Genomic DNA, 23663 nt, shown 5'->3' with positions numbered 1-23663 from the left:
TGCTTAATGAAAATGTTGTCTGAATCCATACTGAATGCTGCATTGAGATCTTCCTTCCACATAAATAATATAATATTGATACTCATTTTTATTATTTTTGACAAAATGTTATCTTATCAGATGATTCCCCACCCAGGAAGGCAAAGGGTCTTGTGAGAATTGTCAACTGACAATCTTGGCTGCCATGCACTTATAACCTTAATTCACTGAAGAGACTGCCCAAGGTTTCTGAAATCCGGAGCAAGCAGCACCTGTGAGTGAAGGGGCAGTGTCCTGCATTTCCGGTGAGCTGGACATGAATCCAGGGGAAGTTACAGAGGGAAATCACTGCTCAAAAGCACACAGTAATGTCAGCTGTCAATTCAATGTTCCTTCATTGTTCAGCACTGTTGTTAGGGCTGTGTATCCAAGGGCCACAGCAACCTGGCTCTGCGGTTTTCTCACGATAACTGAAATCAACTGCACAACTTCCAGCTTGGGATTCCCAGCAAGTGTCCTCACCACACTGCCTCTATTTCCTCATTTAGAAAACAAGGACCAGGATAGCATTCATCTCAGGTAAACAGTAAAATGACTACATTGAAAACTAGCTCCTAAAATATGCTGGATACACAGAAAGCACTTCATTACATTTTATATAAAGATTACTTCAATTATCCAGAAAAAAATTACTTAGATGTCAACAAACTGCATGTTGGGAGCAGTATGACACAACTGTCTATCAAGTAAGTGGAATTCAAGTGGAAGCTTGACTTTTAGGCTGCTCTTCTAGCTCAATAAAATCATCCGTGAAAAAAAATACGGTCCAAAGTGCCTCAGAGATCAGGTTCTTCACATACTTTGGTATGGCAGATTATAAGGTTAGACCCTGAATAGACAGGGCAGTCCATCACTTTCTACTCTTTTCTCTGACCATCCTCAATGCCTCTTATTCTACTGTACTTCCTAAGGAATGATTGTGTCACAGTATACTTTAACTAGCACCTACTGAGCTGACTCTCAAACATAGTCAATTCAACCCACTCATTCAAACTGTGCTCATTCAAATGGAATCCAGTGTGGCCTGGATAGCCTTCTATTCATTCTTCAGCCCCTCCTTTGCACATTCTCAGGTCATTAAACATTTCACTCACTACTGACCCTACTCTCAAATATCCTATGCTCTTCATTCATTAATTAAAGATTGAAGGAAGCAGATGCAAATCCTACTTACTAATCATACACACATGCACACACACACACACACACACACACACACACACACACACACACACAAAATACGGCCTTCCTCCACACCTCTGTACCCCTAAACTGCTCCAAAAGTAAATTAACAGCTACAGGTGTCCTTGCTCAGTCTTTTCCTAAGTTCGGACTCAGTTATCTCACGTGGTCTTGAAGTGGGTTATGTACTAGTTTGACCTAATCATTGTGAGTTAGCAAAAGGCAATCTGATGCAGGTCCTTGTGCAGGGCAAGCACATTTAAGTAGGCTTAAGGGTCCCAGTATCCAGTAGCCTTGGGTCTGTTTGGAAACCATTGTCATTTCTTTCATTCACAATATAATTTTTAAACAGACACAACAGAAGAAAATATACTGCAGAGGTTTATTAGATATGACAAAATGACTTTCTAACTAAGTGCTGTTAATTACTTTAGGTCAAAGTTTAAGAACTGGCAATTCTCGTATCTTCAAAATGTGTTTTGGAAGAAAATGTCCACATGAGCTAAGAAGGAACGGTTGAAGTTACTATGGTGATGTAAATTATCCATACAAACCCTTAGAGCCTTAGTTTATTAAAGATTTACCATTCATAGAAAAGCAGCAGCTTAGGAACATAAAGGCTTTCATGCCTTGTAGAAAATGACCTGGCAAAAGACATAGATAAGAGCGAATACTGAGGATTTACAAATCACAAAGTGGGGGCTGGAGAGATAGCTCAAAGGTTAAGAGAGCACTGGCTGCTCTTCCAAAGGACCTGAGTTCGATTCCCAGCACTCACATGGAAGCTCACACAGGGCTGTAACTTATAGCCTCCCTGGGCACCAGGCAGGCACATGGTGCACAGTCATACATGCAGGCAATCACCCACACATATATAAATAAATAAACTAAGGGAAGACAAGCCAGTGAAGGTGGAACAAGAAGACAGGACAGGAAGCAAGGGCTTCTCCTTCAGAGCCCTCTGGAACCGATATTTAAGTATACTCATAAAACTAATAATAGGAAACAATTCTAAGAGCCCAACCCTGAGCAAAGCATCAGCTGGCAGCTAGCAGCTGGCAGTGAGTATGCTGAGTGCCAGTGGGAGAGAAGCCCAAGGAGGATACAATAGCCTGGATCTTGCTGGCAGCAGAGATTGAAACCAGGAGTTAGATTCCAGGAGATAAAATCAGTAAGACTTGATGAGTGATTAAACATGGGGTACAAGAAATGAAGAGAGCTGCCAATGCATGCTGCGTCCCTGCATCTACATACACATCCATGCAGGGGAATGCAGAGCAAGAACACACCCTGCTGAGTGCACACCAAACTGTCAGTGGATGTTACCTGTAGAAAGAGATAGAGTTTTACATAGTGAATGTCAGATAGTTCTGGTTTTAAATATATATATACATATACAGTACTTAAGTATTTGGTAATCCGTTTATACACAGTTTTCAGAAGAAATTCATGTGGATTAAAAAGTGGGGGAAAGGCTGGTTCAATGGGTAAGTTTAGGTTCCTGGTACCAAGACTGAGGACACTGTGAAAGGAGACAATCAACTCACACAAACTGTTTTCCTGACCTCCATGTGTGCACACACACTCACGCCACACACACACACACAAATTTAAAGGTGTAAACACGTGAGAATATATAGTCTATTTAAGAATTATCAAGTAGTCTAGTATCTGCAGCAGGAGGGAGATAAGTACTGAGAGGACTGAAGTAAATTTAGGGTACAACCAGACCACTAAAGACCTTACAGGGCTGCCTAAACTATAAGGGCTATAAAGGATATAGTTTTTAAGTATGAAAATGAAAAACTATTGTTTATAGTGTAATAAAATTGAGCAATTGTGAAGATCAAGCCAAAAGGGAGGTGAGACACGGGCTGGAAACAAGGGGAGCTGGAGTGGAATCTGGAATACAGTTTAAAAGAAACTGACAGAACTTGGGAGTTGTGTGTATTTAACTGGAAGATATCAGATGTGTCAATGGTATCCAGTTTAGGAAATGAGGTAGGGATGCCATCGACCTGCAGGAACACACTAAGTGTGGAGGTAAATTTTGTTTTGAGGCTATTAAAAGTTCCTCTGGAAGCAGGTCAAGGTACCCAACAGGAAACTGGATATGTAGATTTAAACTGAGAAACAGAGGATGGAAGCACAAGCAGAGTATTACCCCAAAATGTTAGACATAGATACAATCTTACCCTTGATGTCAATTCACTGAAACTTGATGCAACTGTCAATAGTTGACCAGTTCCATTTATTCTCATAGTTGTAAAAATTCCACATAATTGTTAAAGTTTGTAGGTGACAACTTAAAAAAGTTAAGTAGGAATTTTTGTCATGGTCTTTCTTAAAATAGTTTGTTTTTTAACCTTTTCCTTTTGGTCTGTTATTAATTCAATCTGTCTGTCTTACCTTTCTAAGATAGATGAAGTATTGTAAAGAAGTATAATATAAAAAGCATTTGCTGTTAATTGTAAAAGAAAAGCACCCCTTACTTCTACCTTTAAGAAAACCTAAGTAATGATTTATGGATGTGACTGTCCACTGATCTCCTGCACATAATCGGCCTTTAACTAACATTTCCAATGCTATTAATATAACTCCAACCACAGAGATGTATCATGCTGTTAGAAATCCAAGTCAGAGGTACCTTTATCTAACCATGCCCTGGCCTGGTGGGAGGTAGGAAGTACCTGTTGGCAAGGAAACAACTGCTTCCTTCCTGAGCAAGGGAAAAGAAGAAAAGTGACAGATGGGCAGAGCAAAAAAGCAGCCACATGCTGCTCTGGCTTCTCATTGGCAAGAATTTTAAGAATTGAGACGTGATTGGATAGCTTTAAGTCTATCAAGGATTGAGAGAGTACCGTCTGTCTGGGTGTTCTCCCAATACTTCATGGTGCTTCTCTCACGCTTACATTTCACAAACGTTAAATTTGAAATGGCAGCAAGGGCCTTGGCTTCGCCTGTCTAATGTGAGCTAAGACTACAAGGCACTGTCCCATTGCATGTTTAGGATTATACCCACAAGAATGCACTTTCTGGTTAAAAGTGTTTTCAAAAAGAAACTTTTCATTTTTGTACTTATATTAGTGTGATTTACTAGAGTTACTATGAAAATTGTTAGAAAATGTCCTTAAATATTTACTTTTATATACTTTTTAATTTTAAAATATTTGCTGCAAAGTGTTATTTCTCCTTTTGTTGTTTTCCCTCCCATTTACCTTTCTGCCTAGGACATTAAACATCCAAGGGCTCCTGGGCAAACTAGACAACCAATGGACTGATATGACTAGCATATTATTTTTTCATGCTGTAAGTAGGTAAGTTCTTCAATAGATGGAAAATAGCAACCATTGAAAAACACCAAAAATTAGTGTGCCATGAACTATGGAATTTTAAAACATCAGTTTACTAAACTGAAATTCAACATTTATATTTTCATCAGAACTTAATAATCCCATAAATAAATAGAGCTCTCAATTATTTAAAAAATCAAGGGATAACATATGTATTTAGACATATTAGCAGCGTAAAATGTATGCTTCAACACACTTATTGATAAAAAGTCCGAAAATATTACTACACTGAATTCAAGGGTGTTCGCAGGAACCTGACATAGAAATTCTCTAGAATAACATTTTAGGAATTTCCAAAAAGAGGGAAGAGTCAAATAGGAAACAGCTTCAACGTAATCGACAAAGTTCAGTGCTTGCTCTAACTTGATTTTTTTTTTTTGTCTCTCCATTGTGGGAGGGGGATTCAAGACGAGTGAGTCACTTTGAGGAAAGTTCATCTACTGGAATAAAGGGGGAGGCTGCTTGGGCAGGCGACACAGGAGAGTCGGTGGTAGTGCTGACTTTCGCTGGTGAGTTACAAGAAGATCCGGCACTGCTGCTGTTTCCATCCAGGGTATCGGAAGATACACACACACCGGGGTCTGACAGCTGTGCAACGTCAGAAGAAAGCATGTTGGTGATGCCCTGGAAAAATCTCTTTGGCTGATAATCAGTTTCCATTTCACATTTTCTTTTCAATGGTCCAAGAACACTTGGTCTAATGCAGTTGATGGGACTCTGGCTTCTCCGGGTGGTAAATCGGGTGGTTGGGCTGGGAATTGGACTTGGAGGCAATCCGTTGCTACTCACAAAACTTTGCAAGGACGGTGAAAAACACTGCTTCCCAATTCCCCGGGTGGGTGACGGTGCTGGAGACACCGGAATGAAATCGATGCGCTTTGGGGAGGCGGATTTCTCCACGTCGTTGTCACTCAGGCTGAAACTTTCCTCCCAGGAGTGGCTTATCTGCATTGCGGTCTGCACCTCGCGCTCGTGGACCGTCTCTCGGTTGATCAGGTCCATGCCCTCCTCCTGTTTGATCTGGTGCAGGCGGCTGCTGTGCATTCGGACCGGCGAGGCCGGGAGCAGCAGGCCGTGGCGGCTCGGGAACGTCGTGCTGTTCCGCCTGGCGCTGGGCGCCTCGGCCTGGAACACCGGCGAGGAGTCGCTGAGGCCGTGGATCAGGGGGGCGCTGTTAGACCTCCGGAGGCCCCCGCCGCCTGGGCCGCCGCCCTCCGCCGGGCTCGCGCCCGTGCCCGCGGGCAGCTCCAGGTCCAGCTCCATCTTCTCCTGAGCCATGTCGCGGCAGGGAGGCGGGGGCGGTGCTCAGTCAGGGCCCTGGGACTCCCATTCCCCGCGGCCCAAGGCCGCCGCCGCCGCCGCCGCCTTCGAGAATCTGTCAGCGGGCTCTCTCCTCTGCGCATGCGTTCCTTTTCGCGCAGGCGCCCTGACACGCCCGTTCTCGCGGCGCTAGCCTAATGCGTCATTGCTGTGGCGACGCGGCGGGGAAGGGGCGAGCAGTGGTTGGGCGACTCCTCTGTTCGTTCCTTCCGCAAATAGTCACTGGGCGCGGGCTCGCGGGAAGGCAGGTTATAGAGGCCAGGGCACTCACAAGTCTATGTTTATGAAGCATGTATGAGCTCAGAAAGACAGGCCCTTGGTGATGTGGGGCTTCATGATAGCCTGGCCTAGTCTGGTTCCCAGAGGCACAGGTTACTGAAGTCTAAAGGAGGCAACAGCGGCGCTTTGTAAAACTGTCCTGGAAGCAAGAAGCCACTGCTACCCAGCTAGGTGGCAGACGGGAACCAGGAGGAGACGGTTGTTAGCCTGATGGTGGACAAGAGCAGGTTCTGGGCTTGAGGACAATAAAAACTCCCAGGCATTCTCAAGGAAGCGTAGAAGGGCTACGGTAGCAGCTAACTGTTCGAACCTTTGACCGAGGTCTGAAGAATAAGACATGGGATTAGAACCTACAGGGAAAAGGCCAAAGAGGGCTGTAATTTATACTACGGCAGAATCTGGGAGGGACAAGGGAGAGAATAGTAGACTTAAGGCGGTTGGGAGGAAGAAGCTTTGTGATATTTTTTAATGTTGTTATATTTCTGCCGCTAGCCATGCGCCGAGTCCCATTCACTCGGTATGGGAATTCAATGAAAGAAAAAAAAAATAAGACACAAAACTTTGTATCTCATTAAAAGAGGAACTGTATTTGTTCATTTATTCAGTCAAGTCTCCTATCCGGGTATACCTACTTGCTACCAGGTACTGTGCTAGGAAATGGGACTTGTGTGAGGACATTCAGTTTCTACTGGGTGGGAGTCGGATATGACAAAATAGGGGACTTTTGGTGGTAAGTCTTTGGGGGTAAAAGTGGGACGGTGTGGTCGAGCACTACGATAGACGTTAAGGGGCAGTTGGGCAGAGTTCAGTTGTAAATGACAAATCCTGTGGACTGTGGGAAGTTGGGGCAGGGCCGTTCTAGCCAATGCTAAGGGCCAAAATATCCACGAGTCTAGGGAGGAACAGGAAAAGAAAAAGCAAGGCAGAGCCAGTGACCTTAGAGGGCAAAGGACTGAGCACCTAATCCTATGATGAGAAGCCACTGAGCAGTGTTAGGGGAATAATAGCCTTGTGCTTTGCTTATCTGTTATGGTTTGAGATGGACTCTTACTAAGTCGTTGCTTGGGCTAATCTCAAACTTCTGGGCTCCAGTAATTCACCTCAGCCCAGAAGGAAATAGCAGGAAGGGCATACAGTGCCACTCTCATCCTAGCTTGTGCTTTAAATACCAGTCTGCCTATGTGGAATGAGATGAAAGAAGGCCAGAGGCAAGAGTGGAGGCCAAAAGATAAGAGTAGGAAGCTGCTCCAGAGAGCAGAGTTCTGGGGTAGGGTTGTAGCAGTAGTGAATGGGGAGAAGTGGGTCCACCGATGTGATCTGGGGTTCAACCACTAAGATTTGCCAATAGATTAAATTTCGGTGTTCAAAGAAATAGGTAATTTAGATGGTAATGTCAGATAGGAAGGGTACACCGGGCTAAGAGTTCAGTTTTAGTGGGTGTCTTAGGGTTTCTGTTCCTGCAAAATAGCATGACCAAGATGCAAGCTGGGGAGGAAAGGGCTTATTCAGCTTACACTTCCAGTTGCTGTTCATCACCAAAGGAAGTCAGGACTGGAATTCTAGCAGGTCCGAAAGCAGGAGCTGAAGCAGAGGCCATGGAGGGATGTTACTTGCTGACTTGCTTCCCCTGGCTTGCTCAGCCTTCTTATGGAACCCAAGACTACCAGCCCAGGGATGGCACCACCCACAACGTACCCCCCCCCACCCCTTGGTCACTGAGAAAATGCCTTACAGCTGAATCTCATGGAGGCATTTCCTCAACTGAAGCTTCTTTCTGTGATACTCCAGCTTGTGTCAAGTTGACACACAAAACCAGCCAGTACAGTAGGCCTGAGGAAGTATAGATATAAATCTGGTAACTTTGAACTAATAATTTGTTTTTCAGCTGAAGAAGGTAAGATAAAGAGGCCAGTGTCATTCAGCACTGCAGAGCTTGTTAGTGGTGGGAACCAACACTTGAAGCCAAGTCTCCTGTCCATTTGTCTTTCCACTTGGTCTCAAACAGGTTTTAATTGAAGATCTAACTAAATATGGATCCTTTTTTAAAGATAAAATAATGTTAACTATACATACCTGTTACAGAACTAATTTACACGATGCCATATCCCATTAAATCCTGCCCCATAACAGCACCACAGGGTAGGTATTATTATTGATGCCAATTTGCAGAGAAAACCAGAGATTTAGTAACACCCATAGAGAACCAGGCCTCGGTGGGTACAAGGCCTTCCTTTGCATGCTTTCTGCTGCCTCTAAGTGCAATGACACTTCAGCGCTCAGAGAAGTCATTTGCGTATTGGTATTGTAAAGGCAGTGGTAGAAGGCAGGATCTGCAGGGCAGGTAGCATTTTAATGGCTGACACTTTATAGCGAAGTAGCAGGTGAGGAAGCACAGTGAGCTTGACTAATAGATGAAGGACCTGAAGAAGAATAATGGGGAAAAGATGGAGTCTGAGGATGGAGCTGTCACCGCCTGGCAGAAGTATCTATATTTAACATGGGAGGTAGTAGGGGCTGCTCAGATTCTGACAAGGACAACACACTGAGAGCCATGGTAGGAACTGCACATGTTTCAAAGTGGGGGAACCAACCAATGTTTTTTTTTTTTTTTTTTTTTGGTTTTTTTGAGACAGGGTTTCTCTGTGTAGCCCTGGCTGTCCTGGAACTCACTCGGTAGACCAGGCTGGCCTCGAACTCAGAAATCCGCCTGCCTCTGCCTCCCAAGTGCTGGGATTAAAGGCGTGCGCCACCACCGCCCGGCCCAACCAATGTTTTTAAGTACCATTCGCTCCCATTCATTTCAGCACTCCAAAATCACACTTTCTACTTACTGCAGTTTAATAAATACTGGTCTGTGAGTTTTATGCTACAAAATAGTATTGATATTGTTAGAGAGGGACATTTGTCAAAAAACCAAACAAAAACAACAAAAAAAACCCTTAAGAGGTCCAATTGCCAGTATATGTAAGAACAAAGGCCTGAACCCATTCAAATCAAGATCTCAATTTAAGATGCTGCTCTTGATGAATTTCACATGGAGTGTAGGAGAATTGATGGTTAACTTTGAGACAGAGAGATGCTCTGAAATCAAAACTGGGGATAGCAGGAGCCACCTTTCCACCCAGGATGAAGAGGGAGAAGTCACAAGTGACCAAAGTTTAGGCCTGTCAGGTGTGGATGTCTGCAAGAATAGTACATTAAAACAGCAGGGGGGTGGGAGAGAGGGATGAAGGAGAGAGAGAAGGGGTCCATAAAAAGGAAGACATAGATATCTCTAGGAGATTACTAATTATTATTAATAAGCTTGTCATTATTTACACATGTCTGATGTCCATGTATTGATGTTGTTAAAGTACAGTGATTGTGATAATCCTACAAAATAAAACACCTATGCCATTTGTTTTCTACCTGAACATACCAGTTAGAGTTCCCAACTTGTTTTCATTCCACGCCTTTCCCCTACAGTCCACTCTACCAAACTTTCATGATAATCTTTTTGGAACAATTGAATCTTTGCTTTCTTATTCCCAATCCTTGGATTTTGTCTGTTCTTTTGAAAAAGGCTAAGATCATTCAATGGCCCATGGTTTCTCTGATGATTCTCTGCCCCCCTGCTGACCCCTCCCCAACCCAGACCTTCCAAACTCGAACACAGAGTTTGCCCTGAAGTTCATCTAGATACTGCCCAGAACTCTCTTGGATGGCTTCCTCTAGTGAACATCCACACTGCTCTGTTCCTTGCACAATTACACAAGTGACACTGACTGAGATGCTCTCTGACATTTAAAAAAAAAAAAAAGAAAAAGCAGTAGGACTTTGAAGCACTCAGCCTGCATTTCTAGTCCTCTTACCCTGTTTTTATTTCCTCTGGGAGTACCACGTGATCTCTCTATCCTTACTTCTAGCTCACTCTAATCTCTATTCCTATGTCTATGTTTTCTTGCCTCTTCCACATCTAAAAATGTAAGTTCCTTATGAACAAAACCAGATTTGTTCTGGGCTGTGTGCCCAGTATCAAGAGCATGGCTTGCCACAGACTATTCAGTTTGTTGAACCATTGTATGAATGAATGATAAAGAATGAATGAATGAACTAATGTGAGTCTGTCCAAGAGGGAAGCAAAGACTGTTATTTGGAAATCTAGCCTAACAGGCTTTTCTAGATTGATCCTAGGTACTTCCTACTTTAGAGGTCTTTTTCTAATACCAGGAATATCATTCTTAGTTATACTGCCCTCCGGCCCACACAGGTAAGTTATTTGAATGAACCATTATGTAACCTAATAAACTGGAACCCTGTGGTTCCATCTCTTTTCAACCTTCTGCTGACACACACTTGACAGAATTAAAATGCTTAGTACTGAAGATTCTAAGCAGAGTTTAGTATATTGAGTTACTGCTTCCTCTCAAAGCAATCAAGAACAAATTAGAGAAAATCAAAGCCATAAAATGCAATTCAAACTGTTGCAAATGAATTGTGCCAGAGGAAGAATCGAAGGGACCAAGCCCCAGTCAAACAGCCCTTCTGGTTTCACCAAGAATTAAATATCAGAATTAAATGTGTAGAGTTAAGATTCAGGCTCTCCTCTACACCATAAACTAGACGTCTCTTCAGTAAACGTAATGTGATTAATATTAGATTTTTAAAAAGTAATGGATGGCTTTTCATTTCTGGAGCATTTTTCACTGTTAAGCCTTTCGGCATATGGCAAAGCAAATTTCTACCTCTCGATCTGTATCAAATAAATGGGGAATGTAAACACACGTATGTTTATGTATACAATCTGAGGTGGGTAGCAAATATCTCAACATCTCACTTTAACTGGCATCACTAATCTAAAGCAAAAGAAAACTGTAATCTGAAAATACAGGAGCTTAGTGTTAACTGGTAAAACGATTTAGGAAAAAACTGTTAGTATAAAAATATATGTACTTCCGGAAGAGGAGGAAGAAGAGGAGGAGGAGGAAGAGGAGGAGGAGGAGGAGGAAGAGGAGGAGGAGGAGGAGGAGGAAGGCAGCCATCATATGGAAAACCAAAGAGAAATGAGTGTTGAGTTCTACTAAAAAACATAAGAATCTTCCTGATTCACTGTTTTTAATAATCCCAAGTACAAAAACCACCAAGATACCCACAGATGAATGGATACATAGCTTCCGCAATGGCATCCTTTACTCAGAAGGTGTTTGAGTCACAGCATGATCCTGCGTGGAAGAATTCAAGCCCAGTACATGCTCTATTGCCATATTTGTTTTGAAACAGGGTTTTTCTATGTAGTCTTGGCTGGCTTGGAACTCACTATGTAGACCACACAAGCCTCAAATTGAACTCACTATGTAGACCATACAAACCTCAAACTTACAGAGATCTGCCTGACTGCCCCTGCCTCACCAGTGGCAGGATTAAAGGCCTGTGTCACCAAACTAGTATGGTTATGTTCTTATGGTGTTCAGAGTAACCCAAACCAGTTATATGATATAATAATGACTGTACTTAGTTGTGACTAGGAGAAACACAGATGATTCCCCTACACTATGATCTGTGAATTCAAGACAAGGTGTGCATATATGTAGTAAACATGTATCAGATACTCGAAATTTATGTTTCAGTATGTATGGAATTGGATCTCAAAATGTCAACACGGCAAGAAACACAAGGACTAAATGTAATAGAGATGGAAAGAATAGAACAAGGATATGAACACACTTCCTGGGAAGCAAGATATTTTGTGTGGACATTAACCTCAGCTCTAACGCTAAATTTTCAGAATGTCATTTCCATCCCTGTGAAGTGGTATGGGTGAAAGATCAGCTTTCTGTCCTTGATAGTAGGCAGGAAGCAAACAGAAACATACCCCCTGAAGCTACATTTACCTGAGGCCTCAAGCACCCAGGCTCCAGCGGCCTCACAAAGTCCTAAAGCTTTGGTGGGACCATTTATAGAACACCCAAAGAGGAGCTGGCATTGACCATTCTCCCTCAGTGCTCCATAGATGACTACCTCTGAGAAAGCACGAAGGGAGACAGCTGTCTCCACTGCAAGCTTCCTGTATTGTGTTTGAGCCATGTTGCTTGTGTTGTCTTGGTAGTAGTACCTCACAGCACAATTCAAAATGGAGCAATTAAACTAGCATTGAAAGAACTCATTGACGACTGTTTAAGCATGGGTGAGATTGGATATAGGTGTATACAGTGTCATAAGTCTAACTACCAAAAACTTATATCATGAGGAAAGGGATTTGTCTCTCAAATTTACCAGCCACCCCACTCTACATTATTGAGGAGTCCATGGAGTGTACCTTCAAAAGACTAACTCTAACCTACCAACTATTAAAATAATAGCAAAAAGGAATTTACCAAGGGGATATGGACATTCAGCCCCTTCTCAGCTTACATTTTAATAACACCTAAAAGCCATATCCACATAGAAAATGTTCAAGGCTGGAAAAGGTCGAGGCTTCAGGATGGAAAAGGTAGAGGCTTCTACCTATAAATGCTTTCTAACTATAAATGGTCCCAGCAAAGACAGAGTTCATACTTTCAGCCAGGTTCATGTAAACAGATGTGAATAGTAGTTGCTTTCTGTTTTTTTTTTTTGTTTTCAGGGCAGAATATCAGGAAAGTAGTTAAAAGGTTTTAAATACTTTTAAATTCCTACTCTTTGTTTTTGTTGTTGTCGTTTTGAATCTTTAAGGTAGAATAGGAAATGGGGTTGAAGCATCTTGTTCTCAGGTATCTTTTGGTACCTTCTTTTTGGCTTTGAACTCCTCCTAGGTCATAATCCAAGTTTATAATCGATCTTATTTTCCATAGGTATATGCTTATTTCTTTACTATCCCTTGCAAGACTCAGTACAATTGCCAAAAAGAGAAAAAAAAACACACACCATCACTTTCAAACAATATAAAGTAAGAAGAACGGATAGATTTTAAGTAATATATAATGTAAAGTTAATAAAACAAAAATGTTCGAAAGTCTGAGACCCTGTTTGTACACATACACTTGGGCCTTCCAGATCATGGGCATTCTTATGAGAGGTAGGGAAGCCTTTGAAGGTGAGGCCTGAGGAGGGAGGTTTTAAGTCACTGAGGATTGTACCCTTGAAAGGACTGTGAAACACCAATCTCTTGGTACACTGCTTCCAAATACAAGGCCAAATGTTTATGGACTGGAGCCTTCAAAATTATAAACCCAAATAAACTTTTCCTCTTTTGAAGTTGACTGCCTCAGGACTTCTGCTATAGCAGGAGGAGGCTGATTAACACATGGGTGTTTAGAAATTTTCTATACAATCTCCATAAATTAGCACTCAGTAGGACTGTAATCAAAGAAAGGACCAAACCTGAAATCTGATGATTATTATACTTCCAGCACTATGATCTTGCATCTACCTGGTGAATTCTTTAGGATACACTTTTCTCATTTGTGAAATGGGGGCACAAACCCTTTGTTGTAGGATCAAATAACAGGGTGTCAATTATAGGCTTGCAGACAGTAAAGGCCCTATACAAACAGGTTTCTCTTTGTTAACTCTGTGCCTTGATCACAGAGTGATCCTGCTCTATTCTTTCACTACCCAGAGGACTTCTGTTTTCTCCTCTTAGTCTGATTTATGGAAGGAAGTCTCTCTCTTCATCTTCTTCCCCCAGACTGTAACAATTTTTAAAGCCAGGCCTTTTCTGTGGCTTAGGTATGAATCAAAGGACTCATGTAACAGAGCGTTTCTAAGAAGGGAAAATGGGCAAAACCATGCTTTTACAACCCCCATTCTGCGCCTGAGTGTTGCAGGAAAGATGGGTGGTACAGGGCTGAGGCTGTCCATCACTCAGAATGTGGCTGGATCATGAATGCTGTTCCCCACAGCCAGCCATTTGTTAATCCCCTGCAGCAATGCAACCTTCCCTGGTAGCGCTGAACTTTTCAATTGGGACTAATCCCAGAGGCTTATTCTTATTTATTCATTTAAAACCCTCCTTTGAATTACTGCCTGTCACATCACTGTCCTCAGCATAGGACACATTGCAAAGGGATACACACATTTGGCAGTGCCTGACAAACAAGTTGAACTCAGCCTTTCAGAAATGGGGAGGAGGAGGAGGAGGAGGAGAAAGAGGAGGAGGAGGCGGTGGAGGAGGAAGAGGAGGAGGAGGAGGAGGAGGAGGAGGAGGAGGAGGAGGAGGAGGAGGGAAAGAAGCTGGAGATTCCAATGTTATAGCTGATGTTGTTGCTAGAGGCATGTCTTTGTCTTCAAGTAGCTGAAACCAAGATATATTCTGAGGAAAACAGAAAATGTTCTCAAGAATTCCGAAGCTAATGTCCCAACCTAAAGCTTCCTAAGCCTAGAGAAGGCTAATTCTTAGGGATTCCTAACCTAGGGATTCTTTTGGCTGAGAGGATGACAAAACCATGAGCTTCTTATCCAAGATAGTAAGGTTTTATTACTGAGAAAGAGGAGAGCTTGTGGTTTGTGGTCGCCTTTGTACAGAGCTGTCTTCTGAGCAAAACATAACTCCGCATGCAATATAAAAAGCAGTAAGGGCTAAACTGGTGGTTCTCAACCATCCTAATGCCAAGACCCTTTAATATAGTTCCTCATGTGGTAATCCCCCAGCCATAAAATGATTCCATTGTTAGTTCATACCTGGAATGTTGCTACTGTTATGAATTGTGATGTGAATCTGTATGCAGGATATCTGATATGCAGCCCCAAAGAGGTCAAGACCCATAGGTTGAGAACCACTGAACTAGCTGCTCAGATGCCTTCTATTCATACAAACTGTCAAAATAAATACAACTAAAATTTAGTTAGACATGGCTTTGAAACCTGTCGTTCAATTTGTTAGCAGGAAATGGACTTTTGTGACCCATGGAGTTCAGTCACCCAAATTTCCCACTTATTAGGAAATAGCAGGGATTTTTCTTTCATCTGCCTTTCAATCCTTTTTATTCACTACATTTTACTTTGTGTTCTGGCACATGTGTGTCATGGCGCAGGAGTGGAAGTCAAAGCCACCTAGCAGGCGCTGCTTCTCTCCTTCCACCCTGTGGGCTTTAGACATCAAAGTTAGGCCTTAAGGCTTGGCAGCAGTCACCTTTCCCCACAGAGGCTTCTAGACAGCCCTGCGCTCCCTAAAATGAACCTGCTTGTCACCACACGGTGCTATTGTCACTGTGAGTATAAAGTGGTAGCTTAGGTCTAGAGAGAGTCTCCCCGAGTATCTTTGTAAGGATTTCGGGTATACTTCTCGGTCCTTTGCTCAACATTGCCAGGAACATTATCTTCCTGTGCAGATGAGAGCTTAGGCTTCCTAAGCTGTCTCAGATGGGTAAGCAGCCAAGCGTTGAGCATGTTGGCAGAGTGAGAATCATCATTTGCTATCGACCTCATGAATAGCTAGTCTTCAAACTTGCTATTTTCCTGGGTCTCAACAAACCATCTCATCAGAAAAAGATGAGGAGTTCATGCAGTGGTATGAGCCAAGAAATATTAATGAAGTCACAAAATGAACTACTTAATAATCCATATTCATTCCAAAGCAGTCATAAAGACTCATGCAAAGAAATAAGACACGAGAAGTCCCCTACACAAATGTTTGTCAGCAAGGAATCAATGTTCTGAGGGGGCAGATGTTTTCTTTTTTTAAAAATAATTTATTTTTATTTTATATACATTGGTGTCTTGCCTGCATGTATGTCTGTATGAGAGTGTCAGATCCTCTGAAACAGGAGTTACAACAGTTGTGAGCTGCCGTGTGTGTTAGCATTTTGCCTAAGTTCCGCCTCACAGTCATCTGGCAATGGCCAGGTATCCTGACTCACTATAAAAGGGGCTGCTTGCCACTCTGCTCTCTCTTGCTCTTGCCTTCTTGCTCCTGCTCTGTCCTCTCGCCCCTCCCCACCTCTCTCCCTACTTCCCTCTCTCTCCTCTCCACATGCTCATGGCCAGCCTCTACTTCCCTCTCCTCTCCTCTCCTCTCCTCTCCTCTCCTCTCCTCTCCTCTCCCTCCTTCCCTACCTCCCCCCTCTCTTCTTCTGTCTTTCTCGGTCTCTACTACTCTCTCAAATCCCCTCTCCATGCCCTAAATAAACTCTATTCTATACTATATAGAATATAGCTCAAAATAGTATAGAACTCTCTATGTGGCTGGTCCCTCAGGGGGAAGGGATGTCTCAGCATGGGAAGACTTCTGAGCATTTGTCAGGTAGAGACAAACAGAGAGTTCTTTATACATCCCCGGAGTGTTGCTTGTCACACAAAGGACAAAGGTCTCTTGCCAATATCGCAGGAATGCTGAAGGAATGAGGGTGCTGGGTATGGGCTGGAGACTGGGGGCACCAGCTGGCAGTCAGAGAAGACTCCAAGCCAGAGAGGATGGGGATGGAGGCCAGATGGAGCTGTGAAATGGGTTACATTAGAAGCACTTTCCCAAAACCAGATTGAGAAAACTTTTTTTAAAAAATAACTCCATCTGGGTTCCAGGTAGACACCTTTTCCTATTTTCTTGTGGATCCATAGGAAAACTAGCAGCATAGAATGGCATGGGGGTGTGACAAGGGACAAGACTTCCTTCAGCTCGTTCTTGTCTGAGAAGTGACTGGTGGTAAGAGAGATAAGAATGAGACAAAGTAAAGTGACCTAGAACAGAAGGAGATGGATTGTGGGCACAGTAGCCAGTTGTGAATATTTATTTGGAGCCTATCATATCCTCTGACTCTATAGTCTCCAAGTCTGGGCAGGGTTTCTTTTTCCTCTCTTTCTTGAATTGTAACCCCTACTTCTTTCAGAGTGCTGATTCTGTCTCATCTGCTCCCTCATTGTCAACATAAATGTCTCCCATTCTTTGGCAAAAGTGAAGGGAAAATATAATTAGTGCCCAGCTTCTAGACCTGGCTGTAAGCTAGAAACGGTACACAGCAGATGTGGCAGTAAAAACCTGCCTCCTTCTTCAAACTTAAATTGCTTTTAGAAAATATAAAATCTAGAGGCTCAATGGACCTTAATAATATGTCAAAGAGCAGAAAGATTACCTCAGGCTAAAAATCTCTACTGATGAGAAATTCAGAAGAAAGAAGGAACAAACTGAGGACATCTTTTTATTTTTTTATTTTTATTATTATTTTTTAATGAGACAGACAGAGTCTGACCATTTAGCCTAAGCTGGCCTCAAACTTGAGATCTTTCTTCCTTCTGCATGCTAGGATTATAGGTGTGCTCCTCCACATCCATCTTATTTTAAACTTAAAGTAATATTTCAATTCAAAACCATGGTGGTCACCGGGGCATAGTATTGAGCATGAACAAACTACCTTTTGTGAAGCAAACATTTCATAATTTGCAGATATTTTCAAGCATCCAAAATGACAAATTTTATTTATTTTTATTTTACCAAATTTTAAATTTTGGTGCGTATGTGCATGCATGCTGGTACATGGATACACATGAGTGGAAGCCAGAGGAAGGACATTGGGTGTCCTGTGCTATCATTCTCAGACTTACCTCCAATAAGATAGAGTCTCTCATTGAACTCAGAGCTTGCTGTCCCCTCCCCAGTTCCAGTTATGTTGGCCAGCCAGCAACCCCTTGAGATCCTGGTCCCCCTATCTCTTCCTAGCCTCTCAGCCTCCACTCCCAGTGCTTTGGTTCTTGTTGTATGTGGTGATATCAGACTTTGATATGGGTCTGGGGAATTGAACTCAGGTCTTTAAGCCTGTGCAGCAAGAACTCTTACCCACTGAGCCATCCCTCCAATCCCCAATTTTACCAAATGTTGATGTATTCAGGAATACATATCAGAATACTTTCTGTCATCATACAGTGATTCTATTAAAGTTAATTTTATTGACAAATTTACAAGCCATAAACAAGTTCTTTTTAAGAACCCAGTTCACGGAGCCTTTTCAAGTATATAGTCAGGTAACTATGGCCATAATGAGTGACTGAATTTTAGCCAAGTGTCCTGGGCACCTCTTAAGATGCTCACACAGATTTTTCTATTTTAGTCCACTTAATATGCAGGAAAGCTTCCCTGATGTCAAGCCAGACTTTCATTCCTGTGACGGAATCAACTTGGCCATAGTTATTCAGTGCCTAGATTCCATTTGATGGTATACTGTTGAAAGGCTTTCCATCAATATTTATAAGAAAGATTGATCTGCAGTGCACATGTCCACACAGACCATCTTTGTCAATTTCTGGTATTAGGATCATATTGACATATTAACAACACTTGAAAGTCTTTTTCAGAATAGTCAGAAGAAGGTGAACTGGAGATGACGCATGCCTAGTACTCTACATCTGACTAAGAACCACGGCTCACGAGCTCACAGGTCCAAGAGTGAATCTACTACATTTTTCTTTTTCTTTCTTTTCTTTTTGTGTTAGCAGACTTAGTATCAAACTGCCCTACAGATTTGTATCGTCCTATACCCTGGTATACTAATCTATACCATTGACGAGTACAGCTCTCAACTATCATCAAAGAAGGGTATGTGAGTGGATAGTGGTTAACACAGAAACTTACAGCTATTCACAGGGCAGAGAGCAAGTGTCCGTGGATAGTCACAAGTCAGACATCCACATCACGTGCCCATCTCTCAAGACCAAGGGACCACTGAAGAAGAGGGGGCAGAAAGACCATCAGAGACAGAGGTGGGGAGGATTGGAGACAAACAGTATCTTCTAGAAATGACAGATCCACTGCACTCAAGAGCTCACGTGAGCTATGGCTGCCTGCACATGACCTGGATAGTACTAATTAACATTTCAACATGGAACAGGTAGGGGGCTCCAGGAGAAAACTTCTATCCTTTCCTGAAGAACTGTTGACAGTTGATGGCTTCCAAGAAAGGAGAAGTTTGTTTTCTTTATGGGTGTGACCCCTGGTAAGTCCACTATGTTTACCAGTGAAGAGCTCCACACCTGGGACTTTACAGGTGTAGTGGATTGGACTAGGTGGGCACACAAAGTTGGGAGGGGCCAGGGAGTAAGAGTAGACCTGGGAGGAGTTAGTTAGAGTGAATGGTGAATATGATCAAAATATAATGTATGCATGTATGAAATTCTCAAAGCTATCAATAAAAACACATTTAAAAAGGTGAAATAGCAACATGACCATTCACAGATTATTGCAGAAAAGTTCTAGTATTTTATTCCCTGTGTCTCAGAGCCTGCTTTTATAAGCAGTATCACTGCCCTTCTTAATATCAGCATTGGAGGTATTTATTGAACCCTGTGGATCTTACTTTTTGACTATATAGATTAGTTTTTTGATAGCTATTTCATTTCCCCGGGGGTCACTGGTTATTCTCCTCTCTCTTCTGGGAGTCAGTTCATAAAATAAATGTTTCTAGAAATACTGACCACTAACTATCTCCACAGTGGTTCACAAGGCAGCTTGTAGTATCTTTGGTTGCATCCCTGCTTCCAGAAGACCAGGAACCCAGACCTTGGGCATGCTGGGCATTTGTTCTACTCACTAAGTTACATTCCTATCCTACTTCTCCTATTATTAAAAATTAATTTTTTAGGATAGTGAACAAAATAATGGGTTTCATCAGAGCATCTTCATACGCATGTGCCGTGACAGTCTGCTCTCAATTGTGCCCCCACTCCAGCCCTCCCTTGTATTCCCCGCCCCATTCTGGTTCTTTGCGTTTCTATTCCCAGCTAGTCCGTCCTTCTGCATTTTTACCTTCTCCTTTTAAAAATTTTCTAATCTTGCCCAATTTTACTCTGATATAAAGGACATTTTGGGTACTTTTAGTTAGATAATCTGCCAACTCTTGTTTACAGTATTTGTTGATAGCTTTGAAGCATACTGCACAGTTGCTATACAGCACATTACTAAGTAACTATTACTCTTTGTAAAAAGGATAATACACTTAAGTTAATACTCTTAAGTTAATGGGCTTAGCCCAACATACTTGGTTGGTTACAGGATAACAGCGATTGCAAAACCATCAATGATGAAATTCGTGATTCAGTTCTCCCATCTTACACTACAGGTTCCATCAGACGTGTATCCCCAAAACATGAACTGGCCATGTGAAGACCATATGCACTCCTCTGGACCAGTGCACAGGGCACAACGCATTTACAAGCTTTTCCCAACTTAGCCGAATGTGCTGGGGATTGCTCCACTACGCTGTGGTCCACGGGTGGTGGTTCTGATTAAGTCCTCACCCCTTAGACTCCATCAACACACTTTGACTGTGTTTTGTGCTCCATCAGCACTGAAGCTGACCTTGCCACAGGGCTGGTGCTACCCTTCCATTCACTGTAGATATCTGTTAATAGTACAAAAATTTATAAGCACACAGGAAGTAATAGATGAAAATTACCAATAATCTCATTCCTCAGAAATAACTGCCCATGGTATTGTCTCAGAAACACTCTGGGTGTTTATCTATCTACACACACACACACACTACTTACTAACTGACCATTTCCACATCATCTGCTGTGAACACCTTGCGAATACCAACATAGGTTTATACCTTAAATTCCAATATGTATGAAGCATGGTCATATTATAGATTTATTAAAACATCTACAGTAGATACAAGCCTCATTCCTCCTTTACTCACCATGAGATTACAAATACATATTTTGTTATCATATGATACCATATTTTTTTCTGCACAGCCTTATTCTATATAGCTGCAAGGCACCCAATAGATAAAAGAACCACACTACAATTATAAACCACAGTAAAACTTAAGGGATTCCCAACATTTGATATAATGACCATTATGACACTCCCCAACTAATCCAATTATCTTCAAAAAACTAATCCCTTAGGTCAGAACGTCTAGATCAGAGCTAAGCACTACACAGCTTGGTGAAAGACCTTGAGGAAGCCCACAGTAGCAACATCCCACAGATGATCTGGGAGCTCTTGCTTGATGCATTCACCTCAACCTTGGTACTCCCACTATTCTGAGAGTTAAACGATAAAACAAACAAACAAAAAACCCCCCTAAAAGTTTTTTTTTTAGCTTGTTCTTTTATTGTGCATTTTCAAGACTGCCAGTTTTTCTGATGTACTGGTTGTTCCTTCCCAGTAAGTAAATCACTCTACAGGACTGCTTAGTACCTATCTATATACAAGACAGCCAGAATAAATTACATTTGTTTTATAAAATCGTAGGTCCTATTTTGCTGCAGAATTATAAGACAAAACAAACAACGAAACATGCCTTCTACTTTTAAAGGCAACTTTGGTGCTATTGCTTAGAGTTTACTTTAAATTTATTCCAACTCAGATAAAAGAGAAGAACGATTTTTCTCCACGACGCACCAATAAAGATACAGGTGGAGTATGTTTGGTCACAGCACAGAATTGAGTCTGGCACAGCCACACTTGCAACTCCTCATTACCACATAAGCATCTGATCAACATTTCCTTCTCACAGAGTCTCATCTCCAGCTGCTCCAGGGAACAGGCGCGCAGAAGATAAGCTCTGTTCCATCACAATGCCAACATCTGTACTGCGAGAAGTATTAAAAAACCAGAAGCAGCTCTGCTCACAGCATTTGTTTTAAAGCACGCCTTTTGTTATGAACAATTGTGACTGATTCCTTGGTGAATTCTCGCTTTTTCATTTTTTTTTTTTAAAGCCAGTTAAGAACAAATGACCTGCAAGTGAATTCAGGATAATGAGCAGTGACTGTAACATTCCATTAAAGCATTTTTGGTTGAAATGCTTAAAAACAATGCCCAGAATGCATATCCCGAAGGCGGTAGATTAGCATGGGCTTTCTCTGCTTTTAAAAAGCTTAGTTTTATTTTTTTTTTAAAAAAAATGCATGCATTATACTTTAAATCTGCAGCATTTTTAAATAAAAATTACTAAAGAAATCTTGTTTACATTTTCAAATATTAAGAATCAAACTTTCTGGCTATTTTCATGTTTTTAGTTCAGAGATGGGACTAGGACCACAGACTAGAGAGGAGGATAGAAGATCGAACTTTTTCCACTTTAACTAGACCAAAGGCTTCGGATCTGCCAACATGCTTGCACTAGTGTATTGATGAATAAATACGCTGAATTTGTCCATCTTTATAACCTTGGGTAGAGCATACAAGCAACGTTGTGATCTTTTACACGAAGTCTAGAAGTCTAAGGTCTAGTGCTTGGAGACGCTGTTATTATACAAAGAGAGCCGCTTTAACAGGACAAAGCTTTGTCTCCCAACTCAGTCTTAAACTATAGGTTCCTGAACACAATGGTGTAAAACTATCACGTACATAATAATTACAACAACAGTTTAGGGCTTTTAATCTTAGCACAAGGAGGTAGAGGCAAGCAAATCTCTGCCTCTTTCTCTCTGTCTCTGACTCTCTCTTGGTGTCTCTCTCTTTCTGTGTATTGTGTCTCTCTTTATCTCTGTCTCTCTGTCTCTCTCTCTTCCTCCAGGGTGACTTTCAAGCTAGCCCGGGTTATATAGTGAGACCCTGTCTTAAAAGCAAAACTAAACAAAAAATCAGCTTAGTGCAAGATGATATTGAAAATGGAAAGGTACCTTACATAATTAATAAGTGTGTATTCACCCACGGTGGTGGGGTTTCCTAACCAAACAATCCCAGAAATATGCCACAATTTGTCTACCGAAAGCAATGCGCAAAGGAACGCCAAGGAGACCATTTCTTGTTGAGGTGAAAAATAAACCTTAAAGTATCTTCTGTAAACAGCAAGCACCTTAAAGAGAGTTACAAGGAAGCCATGCCTCCTCACATGCTGAAGGGAGGGATGGGACAAAGGCAATGCTCACAAACAAGTAATTAGACATGGAAAAGTTAAAAAAAAAGATGTTTATAAAAAGAGACCTTGGGAAAAGGTGGAGTGCCACTAGTACTCCCAGAAAAACAATCCAGGCCTGCAGTAAGCAGTGCGGGGTAGATGAGAAAAGCTGGTCCAGGGAGGCAGCATCACCCACTTTCCATCCCACTCTCACCCCTCCCTAGGAAGTCACTGAATGTTACACACAGGATCAGAGTTTACCAACGCTCAGGAAGGAATCACACCAGCCTGTGTTAATCATTATAGCCAATGGCTCAGTTTTGAGCACAAATGGGTAAAAATAATACTTGTCTTCTTTAGTCTCTAAAGGTTCTGTGGGAACAGATTCACCAAGGTCTCATCAAGTTTGCAAAACTGGTGACATAAAGTTTATAAATCTATAAAGCTTCAATTTGAACCTTAAAACCAAAACAACAAATAAAAAACAATAACAACAAACCTTTAACAATTTCCCCAGCCAACAAACAGTATTATGTCAACATTCACTGGCATCGGCAGTGCAGACTTCCCCTATTTTTTTTTCTACCTTGTATATAATACAATTGTGATGATCCCTGTCAACAATACCTGCTAACACATACTGCCTGTTCTCATGTTAGGCACTGTCTGAAACATTTTACTTATAATAGCTCATCTAAAGTCTCCTCTCTCTCTCTCTCTCTCTCTCTCTCTCTCTCTCTCTCTCTCTCTC

The 23663-nt window shown here is 41.9% G+C and overlaps 2 protein-coding genes across 2 annotated transcripts in view; both read right to left on the bottom strand.

The window, feature by feature from the left end:
• The window catches only part of Pip5k1b (phosphatidylinositol-4-phosphate 5-kinase type 1 beta), a 260298-nt gene that overhangs the window by 176940 nt on the left and 59695 nt on the right, over nucleotides 1–23663 (bottom strand). The gene's annotated exons all lie outside the window — the stretch shown is intronic.
• Fam122a (family with sequence similarity 122A) lies at nucleotides 3454–5908 on the bottom strand. Its single transcript, XM_028764090.1, has one exon. The coding sequence runs from the start codon at nucleotides 5850–5852 to the stop codon at nucleotides 4992–4994; it is 861 nt and encodes a 286-aa protein (XP_028619923.1). The 5' UTR covers nucleotides 5853–5908; the 3' UTR covers nucleotides 3454–4991.

This window comes from Grammomys surdaster, unplaced genomic scaffold (assembly GCF_004785775.1).
Source record: "Grammomys surdaster isolate TR1022 unplaced genomic scaffold, NIH_TR_1.0 141, whole genome shotgun sequence".
Classification (NCBI taxonomy): Eukaryota; Metazoa; Chordata; class Mammalia; order Rodentia; family Muridae; genus Grammomys; species Grammomys surdaster.
The sequence above is the reverse complement of the archived record's forward strand: the minus strand, read 5'-3'. Positions and strand labels throughout refer to the sequence as shown.